The sequence below is a fragment of the Carettochelys insculpta genome, chromosome 1, assembly GCF_033958435.1.
Source record: "Carettochelys insculpta isolate YL-2023 chromosome 1, ASM3395843v1, whole genome shotgun sequence".
Taxonomy (NCBI): Eukaryota; Metazoa; Chordata; order Testudines; family Carettochelyidae; genus Carettochelys; species Carettochelys insculpta.
Genome location: NC_134137.1, coordinates 13016459 through 13035162, shown reverse-complemented (window position 1 = coordinate 13035162; position 18704 = coordinate 13016459). Strand labels below are relative to the sequence as shown.

The 18704-nt window shown below is 55.0% G+C and overlaps 1 protein-coding gene across 3 annotated transcripts in view; it reads right to left on the bottom strand.

The window, feature by feature from the left end:
* Positions 1–18704, bottom strand: part of ATG16L2 (autophagy related 16 like 2) — a 62099-nt gene that overhangs the window by 36128 nt on the left and 7267 nt on the right. For 2 of the 3 annotated variants that reach the window (XR_012642362.1, XM_074975657.1), the window contains exons 2-5: positions 6192–6276; positions 4166–4286; positions 1391–1464; positions 322–564 (exon numbers count right to left, since the gene is read on the bottom strand). Coding sequence is in view for 2 of the 3 variants with exons in the window: in XM_074975657.1 (XP_074831758.1) it covers positions 322–564; positions 1391–1464; positions 4166–4286; positions 6192–6276 (523 nt within the window). In the remaining variant the exon portion in view is untranslated. Of the gene's footprint in view, positions 1–321; positions 565–1390; positions 1465–4165; positions 4287–6191; positions 6277–6905; positions 7711–18704 lie in introns of those variants that run through there. The other variant, XM_074975792.1, reaches the window with a different exon arrangement.

Here is an 18704-nt window from a genome sequence, read left to right as displayed (position 1 = left end):
TGCTGCACAGCATAGGGCCAGTCACCCCAGGGCATTCACACTTGCGTGAGCTCGCTCACCCCGGTGTGAAAACATCCCCCCGCTCCAGGACTCTGACCTGGCAAAGGCGGAGCTGCAGGGGCTGTGAGCAGAGTTGTGCATGTTCTCTGTGGGCCTCTGCTCCGATCCCTCCTTCCGCTGTAGTGGGGTTGGCCAAAATTCCCTCCTGCCCTGCTCAGTCACACCCCCATCAGCTCTCGTCTGCCGTGCCCGGGGTCTGCACGCCCTGCGCCCTCCACCAACCTCTCTAGCACCCTGGGCGGCAACAGCCCCGCCACCCACCTCTCGTTCTTCTCGTTCTGGTGCTCGGCAGCCTCCGCTTTCATCTGCACCAGGCTCCCCAGCAGCTCCTGCCCCTTCTCGGCCGCTCGCCGCAGCTCGCTCTCCCGGCGCCGGTAACGCTCACGAAGCACGTCGTAATCTCTCTTCAGGGCATTGTTCCCACGGCCCAGAGCCTCCGCCTGGCTCTCCAGCCACTGCTGCTCTGCCTCCAGCTCAGATAGCTGCCCGCTCAGAGACCCCAACCTGGGCCCACCCAAGAGACAGCATCATGAGAGAGAGAACCTAGATGAGAGCATCTACCCCCTTGATCAATGCCAGGAATTTAGTACCATTTAATAACAACAGATCAACTAGCCTTCAGTCTGGGTAGTCTGGCTACTCAGTGAGGTAGGTACTGAATTGAACAGATCCTTTAAACCATTCAGGATTATTCGATTAGTCTTGTCCTCCACGGGTGTTGGATGTTACCGCCTCTGCCAGCCTTGACTGGAGACAGGCCCTTTCCTCCGCTCATTGTGCCAAGACATCGGTGTTGCTGACAGAGTTCCCAACGCCAAACCAGCCTGCAGTGGCGTGTGCTACGATCTGCCTTTGCCAACTGAGGCGTTCGCTAATTTGGTTTGTTAGTCTGGTAAGATTGAACTGGGGGCCTGCAGAGCAGAGGACAGACCTCTGCAGCTGAGCTAAAAGCTCAACTCCCTTAGCAAGGAGCTATAGCAGACTCAGATCTACCCTGAATCAGGCAGTGCGGGGAAACGTATAAGAGTGGCTAAACGGCAGGTAACTGGCCTAGCGCTAGGCATGCGCGTTTCTCTGCCACACACCCAGCTCGCTGGTCATCTCTACTGTTCACTCCTACTCGCCCTGCAAACATGCACTGCTAGTAACATGGGCCACTTGGACTGTGATTCCAACCAAGGGGGAGGTCTGCAGAGGAAGGAGGGGCCAGTTTTGACCCCTCATGCTGGTTAAATAAACAGCTGTCCATATAAAACAGCCCCTGGGAGAGGCGGGTGGGAAGGAAGCCGTCTTCAATCGGGTGAATCCAGGAGCTTTGGGGTACTCTTACCTTGTTTTCTGCTCCTGCAGTTCACACTCTTTGGCCTTGAGTAATTTGCTCAGTTCAAAAATTTGATAGGCCAACTGCAAGCGAGAGAGAGATTTCAAAGGCTAGGTGATCTTCCAAAGAGAAACGCACAGGCATGGGCATTGCTTTCTCTAGGGCTGTGAAGAACATGTGGCAGAGCTTCACCTGCGATTGTGGTGTGTGCCGTGGGATACTAGAATTAGGAGAGATGGAGTTGTTTGGCTGCACATTAACACAACAGCACTCAGATTATCTTTTACTGGACCAAACTCCTGTCTCTTTCACCACCAGGAGTCGCTCTAACAGAAGATATTATCCTCCCAGTCCCGCCACGTCGCTCTACCAACCCGGGACCGACAACTGGGGTATGTTCTCATCACAAGCCATCTCCAAGTGAGACTAATTTCTGATCTTTAGGGATAAACTACAAAGTCTGGAGCAGCTTTTAGACAGAGTTATTTTCTAGATGCCAGAATTGCAAATGGGTTTCCCAGTTGCTTGCCTACCTACAGCCTCCATAGCCGGACTGCCTTTGGATCTCCAGCACAGTGGTATAACTTATGCAATGCTGAGTCCTCTGCGATACCACACCCTGCTCGCTACAGGTTGAACGTCCCTAATCCAGAACTGTCTCATCCAGCAACAGCTGTAATTCAGCAGGATTTTAGTTAGCCGAACGACCACTTATCCTGGGCATGGCTGAGTTTCCCGCAGTCCCTTAAAGTTTGTTTCCAGTCACCAGGCCTGGCTCTCAGTGTTGTGGGCTGTTATTTAGCTGTAATTTACCCCTAAATGGCTACATCTACACTAGCACACTATGTCGAAGTAGCCTATTTCGACATAAGAACATCAAAATAGGCTACTTCGACGCGTATCGTCTACACATCCTCCAGGGCTGGTGCCATCGATGTTCAATGTCGAAGTAGCAACGGAGAATGTCAAAAGGAGCCGCCCTGGAAGGAAATGTGGAGCATCCACACACAAGCGCTCCCCGTCGAAATAAGGGGCCAGCAAAGCCCCAAGCCGCTCATTTAAAGGGCCCCTGCCAGACACACTTGGCCTGCAGAGCACAAGATCCACAGAGCCAACAACCGGATGCAGACCCCGTGCTCACAGCATGGACCCCCAGCAGCAGCAGCAGCAGCCGCCAGAAGCCCTGGGCTAAGGGCTGCAGCACGCAGCAACCACAGAGCCCCACAGGGGCTGGACAGAGCGTCTCTCAACCCCTCAGCTGATGGCTGCCATGGAGGACCCCGCTATTTCGACGTAGCAGGATGCGGATCGTCTACACATGCCCTACTTCGATGTTGTCCTAAGTGTTCTAAGTTGTTCCAATGTGTCCTAAGAGCCCTGGAAGCAGTGGCAGTGTTGGTAATGTGCTAGACAATATTGACCTCCTGTCATCCAGCAAATTCTCTCATTTGGCACCGGTCAGGTCCCGAGGGTGCTGGATGAGAGAGGTTCAACCTGTAGTAGCATGACCAAGGCACAGGGCTGCCCACAGTCCTTTTTACCCCAGGGTACAGGGCTGCCAACTTTTTACCCCAGACTTCAATCTATTCCAAATGTTCTCATTAGGCAAAACTGCTGTCGTTAATTCCCTGCCTGCCAAGGATCTCCAGTGTGTAAAATCAGTCCCGTGTTTACTCAACTCACAGTCCTATGGCTCAGATTTCCAAACTGGGGGAGGGGAGCCAAGAAAGTTATCAGGTGTGGGTGGGGGACCTGATGGGGCCATGCTGCAGGCTGGAGCCAGATGACGGCCCTGTCTGGCAGAGGACGTGGACAGGGCTCTGTGCAGATGGCCCTGGCTGGGACAAGGCTCCTGCCCACCTCACTCCCCCACTGCTGTGGTTATGGCTCCTCGGCCAGGGATGTTGGCAGAGATTCTGCGAGAAGGGAGGCTACCCCCTGGGAGTGCTGACTCCCAGCCCCCCATGCCCGCTAAGCAGAGCCCTGCCACAGTTCCAGACCACGCAGCCCGGCCACATGCCCTGCCAGAGAGACACTGTGCAGGGAAAGCAGACGGGGCCGTGCTCCAGGGCTGAGCTCCGCAGGGAGCTGGGCTCACGGGTGCATCTTTCACTCCCCTCCTGACCCCTGGCCTTCAGTGCTGCCCTATTCGCTCCCGGAGCTGGGGCCCAGCAGGCTGGCTGCTGCAGGGAGTGGATTTCCTCCCCTGCCCCATGCTCTGCGCCCGCCCAAGCCCATGGCCGTCCACGCCCATGCCGGGGCTAAGGAAACAGGCTAAGGAAAGACAGTGTTGTCAACCCGACTTAGGACTGGGCTATACCAGGCAGGTGAGTCGATTGCAGAGCTGTCATTCTAGCTACAGCAATTGCAACTTATCTGCAATCGGCTTACCTGGCTTTTCCCGCAGAGGGAGGTTGACGGGAGAGTCTCGCCTATTGACCCCCCCTTGCCCCGCAGACCCGCCCTGCGCGTCGCTACTAGGCGCACAAAATCGAACTCCAGAAGCCTGACCCTGACCAGGCCGAGCTTCCCGGAAATGCAGACAGTCCCCCGGGGCACCAGCTGCTGTGGTAGGTGTTGCAAGCACTGATGTAACCCACACACTTCTGGGTGCTGGTCACTGCCCCATGCAGGGGCATGCGGACCACGCACAGAGGGAAAGCATTAAACTCCCCGACAGCCCAGCTGGCTTTTATCTCCACCTCCAGAGGCTCCTGCACTGAGCTGCAAAGACCCCAGGTTTGATTCCCCCTCCCAGCATTATGCTGCCAGCCAGTACCGTACCTCCCCACTGGTGTCTTTCACTCCTGCAATTTCTCTCTGGTGCTGTCTCTCCAAGGTGTTCAGCCCATCTGCAGCGCCAGTGGCCGGGTCCAGCACGGAGCCAGGAGTCTCCTGCCCTGGCCTGCGAACAGAGCAGGTTCCAAAGCCAAAGTCAGGTCTGAGATGCACCTGTTGAGCCTGCACCCAAGGGTGATGAAAACCAGTTTTCCCCAGGAGCAGGGGCAAATCCTTGAGGCAGAGGGGAACCGCCGCTGGGGCAGTGAGCAAGAAAGAGAGTAATGATTTCTCTTGCTTCCTGCATTTCAGATTTGAAATCAGAGCCTGGTTGGGTTGCATGTGTTTCCTACTGTCCTGCAGTAACACCAGGTGGTGCCTCAGTTTCCCTAGGCACAGCATTAGCGCATAGTGGTGAGGGGAGTTTTGGTGTGATGACGTCTCACACATAAGCAAAGGCCCTCCACGGCCTTTGTAGCCCAGCAACCAGGTGACACCTTTCTTCCCCTGGAAACAGGACACAGGAGGGAGGAGGGGCCTGGCTGGTGCGAATTGGAACTGGGCTGTTGAGTGGGGCAGTCTGGTCTGGCTGGAGAGGGAGGGAGGAGAACCAGGGCCTGGTTCGGGGACCCTCTCCGGGCCCCTCTACCCAAGGTGGATTGTACTGACGGCTTCTGGTTTCTGTGCTTACAAGCCTGTTCTACGCTGTGTCCCTGTTGTCTAATAACCTTCTGTTCTCCTGCTGAGTGAGAGTCACATCTGCCTGCGGATAGGGTGCAGGGCCTGGGGACCCCCACACGCCGTAACAGCCACTTTCAAGTGAGAACAGACCAGCTTCTGCTTTTTTGCAGCAAATCATAACGTAAACACAGGGCGTGAGGGGGGGGCGATTCTGCGCCAAATGGCCCCTGCAAAGATGCTCTCTGAGGCGTGAAGCCGATGGCCAAATTAAACCAAGACAATCATTGTGCTAGCCAGGGAATTAAGTGCTCCCACTGCTCTTAATATTACACTAGACAGATCATTACTCATGCGGTGCTGCACATGCTGCAGATTTCCTGGGTGTTTAACCAAGGCCACACCAACACTCTGCCCACCAGCTAGACAAGCTGTGATGAGCACCTTAGGTGCTCATGCTCACTTTGCTGCAGGAAGCTTCCTCTTTGCAGAACAGAAGTGTTCTTGACAAGGGGGGAGGGATAGCTCAGTGGCTTGAGCATTGGCCTGCTAAACCCCCAGTTGTGAGTTTCATCCTTGAGGGACTGGAGCAAATAGGTTAACTGTGCAACTTTACCATTACCTAATCAGAGCAAGTCTGTGTCCCTGACCTGCTGGGAGAAGGGTGGCAGAATCCTGATCACAGATTTTTGTGGGGTGAGAGAGCACGAGCTACATGCACACAAAAGGATCGCTTCGGTCCCCTCTTGGAGTGCAGCTAATTCTGGGGTGGAACATGGCAGCTGTTTAACACACAGAAGTTTGGGGCAGGACATGAAGAAGCAAAACACTCTCAAACTGAAAGCTGCAGAGGGGATCTAGGAAGTCTAAGCCTAATTACCCACAATGCAATCTAGCCTGGCCCCCAGGCTTAAGCTCCCCTTACTCTAGGGCCTGTGGTCAAAACCACAAAAAACTTCTTTTGAAGAACAGCAGCAGCTCAGCATTGCCAGTGGGGAAAGCATGGCTCTGTCCTTCCTGAGCCCCCTGCCCCTCGCTCAGCTATGGAGCCGGGTGCCGGGCTGACTCAGTGGATTTTTGTTGGGAAGGAAGAAAGGCCCGATTGTGTAAGCCCCCCCGCCACGCCCACACATACCCTCCCTCCCCCCAGGAGCAGACAGCCACCACTAACCAGAGGCCTTCAGTGCCACAAGGGACCTGGGAACTGGTCAGCTACTCTTGCCTATCAACTTTCAAAGCTAACAGTGCAGCCATTGTGGGGGACGTGGGGACAGAGCCTGGCTGTGCTGGCTCTGCGGAGCTGTCACACCTCCTCCACGCCTGAGGAGGAAGAAGGCAGATACGCTCTCCTTACCGCGGGACCTGGAGCTCAGCCGACTTGGCCTCTAGCTTCCCTGTGAAATGCACCAGCATGTTGGACTTCTCCAAGAGTTTGGTGTCTGCAAGGAAGCAAAGAGAAGCAGGACATAGGGAGCACGAACACCATGCAGGGGAAGGGGGGGGGCATTCATGAGAACCCCTTCTCTGAAACCCAGAGTGGGGAGGTTAGGCAGGATAGAACTCCCAGGTCTAGCAGTCTCCACTGCACCACCAATTCTAGCAGCATCCCCCTGCAAAATGGGGTGGACCAGGCCTACAGATCTTGTACCACCTCTAAATGCCATTCTCGCCGGAATCTGGATCTAGCGCAGCATGACTGATGATGACTGCCTGCTTATGTCAGTGGTGAATATGGCTCATGCCTCCCACAGGAAAGCATCCACGTGCCTCATGGGTCAAGCACGGGACAGGGCATCAGGATCCCTGCATTCTGCTCCCAGCTCTGTTCAAGAATCACTCTGTGTCAGTGTCACGCCTACAATTAGCCCACAAACACAGAGACCGTTCCAGCCCCAAACGGCTTGGAACGTGCAGATTTTCAGAGGCTCTGAGCACCTGCAGCGCTATGAGAAATCAGCAGGAGCTGGAGCAGCTGAGCACCTTTGAATGTCAGGGACCAGCTGCTCCAAAGTGGGAGCCCCAAAAATTTAGGAGCCCCAAATCAAAGGCCACTCCAATGAATGCTGACCTGAGTCTGTCTGGACCCATTTGCAGAAGGGGTTAATAAGAGTGGCACCCCTCACAGGGTCACGCTGAGGTTTAATGCCGAGATTCTTGGAGGAAAGCCCATCACCATGAAGCACCGTCACATTCAGTAACCAGCATGCTAGTTACTCACCCAGCACACCCGCGACACTGCTCCTTTCACAACCCCCCCTATGATTCAGCTGAGGCACCCAAGCCAAGCACTCAGTTTCTCAGTGCATGCTGGGGAAAACACAACAGCTGTGCTACTGTGTCTCCGCAGGGCACAGGACACGCACAGGGCAATGTACGATGCACAGTGGAGAGGAACAAGCAGGAGTCAAACTCGTAAAAATAACTGTCCTCTAACTTGGATACACCGGGGAGAAAACAAACAAAACTACCTGTCGTGGCCAGGACAACAAGCGTTTAGCTCTCCCTGTGACTAGCCAAGCGTTCCCCGTGCTGTGAGGATTCAGAGTCCACCTTGTCACCAGCTGCTTACAGACAAGGCCAAGAAACATGGGAGCTAGACAGCTCATCGAGCTGGAAGGAACTGGAGAAGTCAAACAGCCCAGTCGCTGCATGACTGACCACCATCACTGAGACGTTTTTTTAAAAATCTAACCTGTCACAGATCTCAAAAGGCCCTTTCAGGGACTGAGCTCACCACCCGGAGTTTAGGAGACTATGACACAAAGCCCTGAGCTATCCCTCCGCCACAAGAGCTAGTGCTTGTCTACTCGACACAATAAAATCAGGTTGAATCCATTTTCCAGTCACTGCAGTAAGTTAGTCGGCTGGGGATGGTGGGCGTGGGGGTGGGGGGGTGGGGTCCATGCTGTCCTCCTGCCAGTGGAGGGCATCCTCACCAGGAATGCTTGCACCCACTGAAGTGAGGCATTGTGGGGCTCTGACAGGGAAGTGTGGGGTGCACAGCTGGAGCTCCCCAGCCACCCTGGGGTGACAGCCCCTGCTGTGACCCTTGCCAGGGCTTAACTTCACAGCACAGAGCCTGCCAGCCCTGCAATTTACATTCTTGTCAATTTCATGCCACTTTTGTCTCTGCTGAGAGCAGGGGCACTGCTGGAGCTCTGTGGGGAGCTGCGGGGCAGGGAGCTGGCTTCTAGCTGGAGCCAGCTGCAGGATTCCCAGCAGGGCACCTGCCACTCTTTCCAACCTTTCTTGTCTGTTTCAGGGCTCCAGTACAGAGCTATGAAATTCACAAGAATTGGAGACAGCAGATAAAAGTCCCTGCCTCTGGCAGGGGTTAGCAAACTTCCTACATCAGGCCTCAGTTTTCATCCCTGCAATCAGAAGGGCATCCCCCACCCTCTGGGTGACCCCAGAAGCAAGCATCAGTCTCCCAGAAGTGATGTGGAAGTGACTGCATTGTCTAATATCAGAGGGGTAGCCGTAAGGTGCCACAGGACTTCTTGTTGCATTGTCTAACTCTTTCTAATTATTCTTCCTCCTTCCCATCCCCTTCCCCAGATGGTTATTCCCTGGAATCACTTCTTTTGCTCGTTTGGTTAAATCCGAGTAGCTGTCCAGCTGGCTGGTCAGTTTAGAGCAGCTGAGTTTACCTATTGTTTATTCTGGTCAAGCGGCCACTAGGCATGAGGTAAATGCTGTACAACGTGTGAGAGACATTTGTTCCACACTGTGCCAGGGCTGCAGGGACACACAACAGGGTAAGATGCATTGGAATTTGTACCTTTTTTGTCAAATTGTAAGATGTGTCACGCGAAGGGCTGCCGTCTTTCTCCGTGGTAACAGAGAAGTGGCTGTGTTCGTCTGCACTCCAGCAAAATAAAGCAGCAGAAATGCAGCACTTTAAAGACTAACAAAAGGATTTATTTGGCGATGAGCTTTCGTGGGGACGGAGCCACTTAATTGATCTGACGACGTGGATCCGTCCCTTGAAAGCTCATCACCGAATAAATCCTTTTGTTAGTCTTTAAAGTGCTGCATCTCTGCTGCTTTTCTCTCTCTGCAGTAAGGAGCTACAGAGTATTCAGGACACTTTTCTTGTTCATAGCACTGGAGTCCAGCTGGTGACACTGTGGCGGCAGGGGGCCGATCGTGCTGTGCTCCCCACCAAGAAATTTCATGCATGCCCCCTGCTTTGTGCACCCCGCTCTATGGGACACTGTATTGTATAGCCCCAACTACTCCGACATAAGCTGGTGACTGATGCAAACCGACATAAGGCAGCTCATATCAACCAAACTTTGTTCTGTAGGCATGGTTTATGCAGCAGGGCTCCTGGACACGGAGCATTAGAAGGGCAGGGTTACGGAGGACTCCCCACTGTTTGATTCATGGGTGGCGGGTAGCATAGGCAAGGGGAAGCTCTGCCTCCCCAAATAGGCCCCACCCATGCTCTGCCCGCAAGTCACATCCCCTCCTGCTGGTCCCAGTATGAATCTACCCTGACCGGCCCAGGCTGGCTGGCCTGACTCCCTCAGGAAAAACACCCAAGAGTCCAGGTCTTTAAACACCTCCTTAAAATTACAGCCAGGTGAGCAAGACTTGATGGGGCTGATGTTACAAGTTGTTTGATTGCTCCGGTTGTATCCCAAAGTGACATTGCACCCACACACACACGTACACGTGGACCTACCTTCATTTACCTAAGGGGCTCAAAGGAGACAAGTATTATTAGCCTTATTTTACAGACAGGGAAACTAAGGCATAAGCGAGGAAGGAACTTGCCCAAGGTTACTTGGCAGAAAAGCCAAGGACGGATCCAGGTCTCCTGAGTCCCAGTCCACTGCTCTATCCACTAGGCTGCATTGTCAAAAGTGCCAGACGAGGAGGTCTCTGGAGTGGAAGACAGCCAACCGGATCCCACCCACGAAAGGATTCGAACAGGAATCAAGGGAGCACCCCGACCACTGCACAGTGGGAAGCAGCCGCCGCTTCCCCCGCGGCTCCGGGCACACCCCGTATTAACAAAAATCAACATTCACCAGAGTTCTGAACACAGACCCCTCGCAAACGTTGAGACCCTACTGTATCTAGTTGGGGCTTCCTCAGTGTCTGCTGATGCTAAAACAAACCAGCAGTCCCGTAGCACTCTAGAGACTAACAAAGTGACGTATGATGAGCTTTTGTGGGGCAGACCCACTGCTTCAGATCTGGAAATTGTGCTGAAGTTTTTCCACTGTAATGATTAAATACTAATTCCCACACAAACAAGGGAGAATGACCCTGCAGACAAGCAGCTAGGGGATTCACTTGATGGATGGTAGATCCCTGCTCATATTCCTTCTCACCACCAGCTGGAGGGGAGGGGACAGAATAAATAAGTAGATGTACCTATCTCACAGAGTTGGAAAGGACCACAAGAGATCATTCAGTCCAATTCCCTGCCTGCACAGCAGGACCTATTGTCTGTCCTGACAGATTTTTGTTTTAAACCTATTTGCTCCCTATGGCAGAGCTCACAACCCTGGGTTTAGCAAGCCGATGCTCAAACCATTGAGCTATCACTCCTCCTAGGTTAATTTGCAAACCACTGAGTAAAGTCACTTTATGGATAGACACAAGGCTGCCCACCTCAAAACAGGGTTGAGGATTCATATTCATTCCTTTAGCACCTGCGAAGAGCCTGCATGGCTCTCCAGCCCCCGGGAGCTCATTCTGGGCTGCAGCCCAGCCCTCTCTGCTCCGTCGAGGGGTGCAAAGAGGCTGGACAGCAGGATTCCACACCACATCCATAGAAGCTGCCACCAGCAGAGCCATGCTAGGGCAGGCAGGAGGCATGGCTGCTCTGGCCACCCCCCCGCTGATGCTGGCCACCCAGGGCCACGTACTTTCGAGCAGCCCCAGGCACAGAGCAGATGTGGGATCAGAGAGCTCCCATCTCAGCCGCCCTCAGCAGAGGCTGGCAGGGGAGTCTTTGATAGCAAAGTGCTGTAATCTGGCGCATCAGACGATGAGCGGGCTGGGGCTTTCACGCACGTGGATTTGTGACATTTGGCTCCAGCAGCAGAATGAGCCATCTCCCTCGTGATCAGTAAAAAGTGCAAGAGCGGTTCTGGTGCTGGGAGAGGAAGCCAAGGAGGAGGTGGCTCTCTGGGTGAGTGCAGGGAGAGTCACATGTCAGCGTTGCCTCGTTGCATGTGGCATTTCACAGGGGCCGTGGCAGATTTCACACCACAGCTCCTGTTCCAGAACTCGCTCCGGCCCTGCGGCACCTGAAGTTTTGCCCTGCCTTGCCCTCCCCTTGGGGAGCCACTGGGGTGGAGGAGAGATTTTGGCCCTGCAGAGACAAGAAGGACCACTCTGCGTGAAAATACCATCCCTCCCCCTCAGAAAGGATGCTTAGCTTTACCCACCTTCTAGGCCCACTCACAAGCACAAGCTAATTAACCCTCAGCTGCCCTGAGAATCTCCGGCATGGCCGGTTCCAAGCTCAGATGAGAAAGAAAGAGGGTTGCGTGTAAGTTTAGCACCTTAGCAATCCCAGCTACAGAAACCCTGATGGCAGTTCAACAGATTCCACTCCTGGGAGAAAAAGGGCCCTCATCTCGAGGGAGTGTGATGTGCTGTAGTGAAAGCCAGAAGGACGCTACAAGGCCGACTACCCTTTTATTACCCAGGAAACCTGCTCATTGGACCATGGAACATCAGAACAACATATGAACCAGGAAAGACAGCGCCACTGGCTGCAGAAACGCGATGTTATCAGCTCGCAGTGCGTGGGCTCAGTGAGACCAGATGGCTACCCTCAGAAAACCAACCACTCACATCACTAGGCAAGCCCTAAGTTGGAACCTACAAGAGAAAAGGAAAAGAGGGAGCCCCAGAAACACGCGGCATGGAGACCTGAGGCAGACACTCAAAAGACGGGATACGCCTGGTCAGAACAGGAAAAGATCACCCAGGACAGGGGACACTGGCGAATGGTTGTCAATGGTCTGTGCTCCAGGACGTAGGTGTGAAAGAGGCTTACTCCTACCCCTGAGAAATCAGCCAGCCCTGCTTCCCCCCCCATCGCTGGAAGGCAGCCAAATGCAGCCACCAGGGACTCTCGGACGGCAGAAGGTAACCAGCCACCTGGCTGAGTTCAGGGGCATTGACAAGCAGAAGTGGGGAGCAAGTGGGTTTTACAGCTCCCCACTGGCACAGCACCTCTGGCCCAGGGCTGACTCCAGTGGGGCAGTTTCTGCTGACAGCAGACATGTGTCTCTCAGTCTGTGCCTGGCCTGGGGCATGAGCCTTGGCAGAAAACCCCCAGAGCCCTGCCCCTTAGCCGCCCCAGCTGCTCTGGGCTCCCTGGGAACCGGATCAGCCAGGAGTGAGCTGGTGGCTCTCAAAGGCAGCTGGACCTGCTCTGGGGTAGGTTTTTGTGCTGCAGTGTTTACTGTTCTGCCCTAGTGCTGCTATCTCAGCCCAGCCCAGCCCAGCCCAGCCCTGGGGTTGCTACGGGACAGGCACCCAGCTCTCATGCTGCTTCGCCCTCTGGGGCTGCGCCACTCGGTGCTCATTCACCGACCGCCTGCATTGTGGGGTGAGCACCCCCCATTGCACTGGTGGTGGTGCGGCTCCATCAGCTCCAGGCAGGCCAATGGGCCGGGGTGCACTTACTCACCCTCGGGTGCTGTCCCACACCCCAGCCAAAGCCGTGGGGTACAGCCCTGAGCCTCAGGCTTCAGCCATAACCTCACATCCAGCAGTTCCCAGCTGATGCTTGGTTAACCCATACACCTAGGTGGGGTTCACTCTCCCACGTAGTGGTACCTAGACCACTTCACAGAGAAAGAATAAGTGTCCTCTGCAGCCTCAGCTGAGCCTGAGCCTGTAGCTCAAGCTGCAGAGGTACCTGCAGTAAGGTCCCGGGTTTGAGCATGCCCTTAGGCAGTTATGCTTCCTCTTTTAACCTGAGTCCCCTGCTACTTCCCATGGGGGAATATTGCAGAGATCTTAACAGCCTCTGTACTGCTGTGGTCATCAAAGACCCACAAATGGAAGGTTTATTCTGGGCTTCTTAAGCAAGTTTTCCCCTCCTGTCACTGTTCTCCAGCATGTTCGCTACCAAGCTCCACCCCAGAAGCAACTGCATTTCAGCAGCGCTATACACATCAAGCTCCCACAGCACTTTGGGTCTTGTCAGGCAGGGAGCTGATAGGGGTTCACAGAATAGAAAACCGGACAATCCAGCCCTGCTCAGATCATCCCCATGTGCGCCAACAAGACTCAGGGTAAAGTGACGCTGTTGTGTGCCGCATGCGGCCCAGGCTGCTATGCTAAGGTTGGTCGCTGAGTTTGTGATCGGCTGATAATACGGTGGGGCCCAAAGCACGGCCTATGCCAGCACCAAGTGTGGTTCCAGCTTTCTACGACCTCTCACCATGCCTGGCCCTGGCAACTAACTGACTTTTCCCCTCCCCAGAGCACAGCACACACCCAGGCCATTAGCAAAGATGTTCTAGCACAAGGGGCCCAGAACAGCTCCCTGTGGAATCCAGAGATCGTCTTCCAATCTGGCCCCGGCCTTCAATAGTTACTTGTGTTTGCAATTGTTTAACCAATCACGAATCCACTTAACAGCAATGCCACCCAGCCCACATTTCTCTAGCTTGAACGTCACATGGGACTGACGCAAAAGCCTTGCTAACGTCAGGGTATATTATGTCCACTGTGTTCCCCGTACACCAAACCAGCTGCCCTGACCGAGAAGGAACTCGGGCTGATTAGGCAGGATTTCTTCTTAGTCGATCCATGCTGGCTACCAGTAATCATTGTGTTTTAGTCACAGATGTTGTCAGCAAAAGTTGTGGACAGGCCATGGGCTGTGAATTCATGGCCCACGATGTGTCCAGGGCTGGTATTATATACCTCATGGTGCTGCAGGGGTTGTGGCCCCAGGGCACCACAGGCGGTCGGAGGAGGGTGATTCCAGGAACATCATCCAGCACTCCTACTGTCACTGGGAAGGGTGGGTGGTGGGGCTGGCAGGCTCCCGACCTGGCTCCCTGGAAGCAGCAGCACGTCCTCCACTCCTAGACAAAGATGCCGCCAGGGGGCTCCCTGCCAACTCCACAACTCCCACTGTGGTGCCGAGTTGCACGACAGACATGGAACGTCGGGCTTTGTTCCTCGTTGGAAAAACATAAGGAGGCAGCGAAACCGGAACAGATACCTCACTAGGCCAGCCCACCCTGCAACAGTCACACTGCCAATGGATACATGTCCTCCTCACCCCGACGAGGCCTCACGCGCAGAACGCCTGCCTTGGAATGGGGTCTTCAGGGAGCGACGTCCGATGGCAGCATATGCCTGCTGACCCTTCAGACTAAGGGTCAAATGCAGCCACTTCTGGGGAAGGAAAATGCCCCTCTGCTCAGATCAGAAGTGTGGTGGGACCTGGGGCCCGCAAAACAATGAAAAACTTTGCCTGTTTAGAGCTGCACGGTAAAGTCAGCGGGGCTGTCTTGGGAAAAAAGGAGACCTGAGAGAAGCCCATGGGGATTTGAACTTGGGAGTTGTAGTGAGTCAGTATGGCCTCCTGCTGACTCAGAGGCAGAGGAGGCTGCGCAGAGGCCCGGGTGGGCGGGCCCAGAGCCAGAACACCAGAGGCCCGCCCCTCAGAGGGCGGGGCCTAGGGCTAGAAGGGCCAAGGGCAGGGATCAGGACCCATTAAAGCCTGGGCCTCCGGGCAGGGAGGAGGCGCCTGCGCGAGCTCCCCGGCGCCAAGGGCAGAGGGTCTGTCGCCGCCTGAGCAAGCCCCCAGCGGCCCAGAGCAACCACGGATCCAGATGCCCCAGGGGGACTACCCGGACTTCCCCGACCTGCCAGGACCTTCACGCCGGCGGAGACCCCCCCGCCTTGGAAGAAGCCCCGGACGTGGCCAGACCGGCGAGGGTGAGCGACCACGAGGCCCCAGGAGCGGCCTGTCCCAGAGTCCCGGCGGACCCCTGCAGCCCCCAGGCCCAGGATTGCCTCGGGCCCAGCGTGCTACCGCCGCCCGACTATCCCAATGACATCGACATGAGCGACTGGCCGGAGCCCTCGAAGGTGGACGATTTGAAGGAGACCAACCCCGCGGGACCCCCTGACCAGATGGACTGGGACCTTCCCCCGGTGGAGGTGGAGGTAGGAAGTGGCCCAGGGAACGACGCTCCCGAACCCATGGCAGTGTGTTGCGGCCTGGATCCCCACTGCCGTGGTCGTGTGTGAGCGACCCCCAGGGCCCCGGGCCGGGTCGCAGTGGAGTGGGAGGGCCTGCGACCCCCCACTCCCTCCTTGACAGGGCCAGCCCGCGCTGGGCCTCTGCTCAAACCCATGTGCTGCTGCCCCGCCCTGAACCGACGGCTGGGCCTGCACTGTATTACTATTGTGAATTGCTGCCCCGCCCTGAACTGAGGGCTGGGCCGGTGTTATAGCCCTCTTTTGGTTGCTGCCCGCCCTAGGCCAAGGGCTGGGCGTCCCAGGACTCCTACAGGAGTCCACCTATTTCAAACCGCAGGCCTAGAGCACTAATCCACCCAGGAGCGCTGAACCAGAGCTACCGAACCCTCTGAGCTGGCTGGAGGTTATGGGCATCACTGGGATGAAGGAAAATTGCCTCCAGAGTTCCATACAAACATCGAGGCCAAAAGTCCCCAGCAACCCTGAAACAGGTCAGCTCATCCTGACCGTCAGACGGCCACACTGATTACACACCCTTGGTTTATTTTGGGTGCCATCCAGTTGCGATGCAAAAGCGACGGCGTCATCAGGATGAATCCGATTGTTTTGCCCTTCTAGGTGCACACAGAGATCCCAGCCAATGTTCTCGCTAATCTTTTCCATCTGTGTGTGGAATAAATTTTATGTGCACCATGGCAACTGCAAATGCACACCACCACTAGAAACAAAGACCCTGGCTGTGGCTGCACAGGTGCACAGGGAATACGGGTCCTAGCTAAATCCCACAGAAGCCAGAATGACAACAACACAACCCTCCCGTTTCTTTGTGCCATTCGTCCCAAAGAGGTTTACCATTATGAATCTGTTCTGGGATCGTCTCCCTCACTGCTGAAATGCAATCACCTCTGGGGTGCAACACAGCAGCTAGAAGCTACGTCACCCAAGTTTGCAGAGGACACTACGCTGGGGTGAGAGGCTGATACGCTGGAGGGTAGGGAGAGGGTCCAGAATGACCTCGACACACTGGAGGATTGGGCAAAGAGAAATCAGATGTGGTTCAACTCAGACAGGAGTAGAGTCCTACACTGGGGACTGAAGAATCCCAAGCACTGTTACAGGCTGGGGATCGACTGGCTTAGTAGCAGAGCAGCAGAAAAAGACCTAGAGATGACAGTGGATGAGAGGCTGGATATGAGCCAACAGTGTGCCCAGTAGCCAAGACGGCTCATGGCATATTGGGCTGCATTAGCAGGAGCATTTCCAGCAGATTGAGGGAAATCACTATTCCCCTCTCTTCGACAATGGTGGGGCCACTTCTGGAGCATTGTGTCCAGACCTCGGCACCTCACCACAGGAGGGATGCGTTCCAACTGGAGAGAGTCCAGCGGAGGGTGACAAAAATGATGAGGGGCCTGGAGCACATGACTTATGAGGACAGGCCACGGGAACTGGGCTTATTTAGTCTGCAGAAGAGAAGACTGAGGGGATGTCATAGTGGAGGTTTTCCCAGGTGCTGCTACGAGGGCCAAGTTGAGGCAAAATGCTTAGAACAGAGCTCCTTACGGCCCCAGACTGGGAGTCCTCCACTGCAAGGCACCCGACCAGTCAGACAGAGCACTTCCGGGCCCAGTCCCCAGCAGCGATGCTCCTGAAGTGATGGGCTAGACTGAAGGCAAACAGAGCAGCTCTCAGGGACCTCTTCCTACCCTGGCCCACATGGCGGGAATTCCACTGTTCCTCCTTGTGTGGAGGCACGTCCGAAATGGAGCCTGTCACGTGGGCAGGTCGCCTGTGCATGGCCTTTCTAGGCCATCTGCCACTGCCTGTGGCCTGGGTTACATGTCTGCAGCCAGATTCCTCAGACGCTGATTGGAATCCATTAAGGTCTTTTGCCTGTCAAGTCCAGCTTTGCCAGACTAGCAACACTTCCACAATTGGTTGCCCAGAAACTAAACTACTGTAGTCCCCCAGAAACGAGAATTTCCCATGTAAGCCCACAGCCAATACTTCTAACTCCACAGGTAAAAGCCATACAGACAAATGAGCAGTATGACCAGATTCTGCATATCACCAGCTTTCAATAGACACTTCACTTGACCCAACTGGCACAAGATTTGGTGCAAACCTGGGACAACGTCTTGCCCGTTCATCTTAAAACCCAATCATGTTACAGGGGGGACCTGATAGCTGCCTTCAACTCCTTGAAGGGGGGTTCCAAAGAGGGACAGAGCCTGCTCTCAGTGGTGGCGGATGGCAGACCGAGGAGCAATGATTTCAAGTTGCAGTGCGGAAAGTCTAGGTTGGATGTTACAAAAATGATTTCACTATTATCTCCTCCCTGCTCCCATGGTCCAGTGCATTCAGAACTGCAGCCTGGAAGCACCCCCTCTGTGGAGCTACACAGGAAAGGAACAGTGAGACCCACGGATGGAAAACGGCTGCATGTCCCAGCGGTCATCCGCCTCTACGGTGCCGATGTGTGTTAAAAACTTCCTGTTCCTGTTGGGTTCTGAGTTACTCTCAACTGAGGCCACAGCAAAGAACATTGCATAATCTAGGGGGAGTGAGTCAAAATTCAGCCTCCCTGGCTCGAGTCTCTGCTCGAAAAGCGTTACTGAAAATGAAAGAAGAAAAGTCGCCCCCAACAGAAGGAAGAGAATCAATTTGGTTAAAGCAGAAAAAAACACAGTGCGTGACCTAGAGAGACTTTTTTCCCACTGGAGCTGCTGTGTCAGATACAGCAGCCAATGCCTGGTGCCCTCGAGAAAAGCGCAAACCCCCATAACGCACCCCTTTTGTGGCACAGCAAGGAGAGTCTTCTCAGCCAACAGGGGGTCAATTTGTGACCTGAATAGGCACCTGGCTTGCAGGATCTGAGAGAGACCTGTGAGATCTGGAGATGGGGGGCGATCGTCTTTGTGAACTGGGACACCATTCATGCACTGTGGGCAAGACAGCATTGGTGATCCTATTACTTCAGCCTTTGCACTTCTATAGAACCTTTTTCCTGGGGGGGGAATCTCAACAAACCTGCCAGGACCCAGTGATCCAGCCTGCAGGAAAGAGTGAGAACTGTGCTGTCCAAAACAGTTTCCACTCACCACACGTGGCAAATAGGACACGGCTTCATGGCCAATGGGGATCTTGGAGCATGGCACCAGGGCTGGAGCCCAAGCCCCTGCCACAAGGTCCCCGTCAGAGCACAGCACCAGGGCCGGAGCCTGAGCCCCTGCTGTGGGGCCCCCGCTGGAACACGGTGCTGGCACCCGAGCCCCTACCCAGGGCCGGGCTGGAGCGCCGCAGATCCAGGGCCAGAGCCCCCTCCAGTGGACCCCCACTGGTAATGGGGGGATGCAGGGCAGAGGAGTGGGAAGGCCTAGGCAGGCACTCCACCTCCAAAAGGTTGCTGACGCCCTGGGCTAGAGGTGCCTGGCTCTGGGGATGGGAAAGGGCATTTATTTGCGGGGTGGGACGAATGCAGCAAGTAGGGAAAGATGACTACCACCAGCGTGGTGATCGGTGGGCTCCTGCTGGGCACCAAGTTAGAACAACAAGGAGCCTGGGGCACTTTAGATACTAACGAAGGCACATGCTGGACTTTGTGCTGGTTTTGCTGAGCCGGATGAGCATGGCTCCCCCCTGAAATCGGTCAGGAACGAAT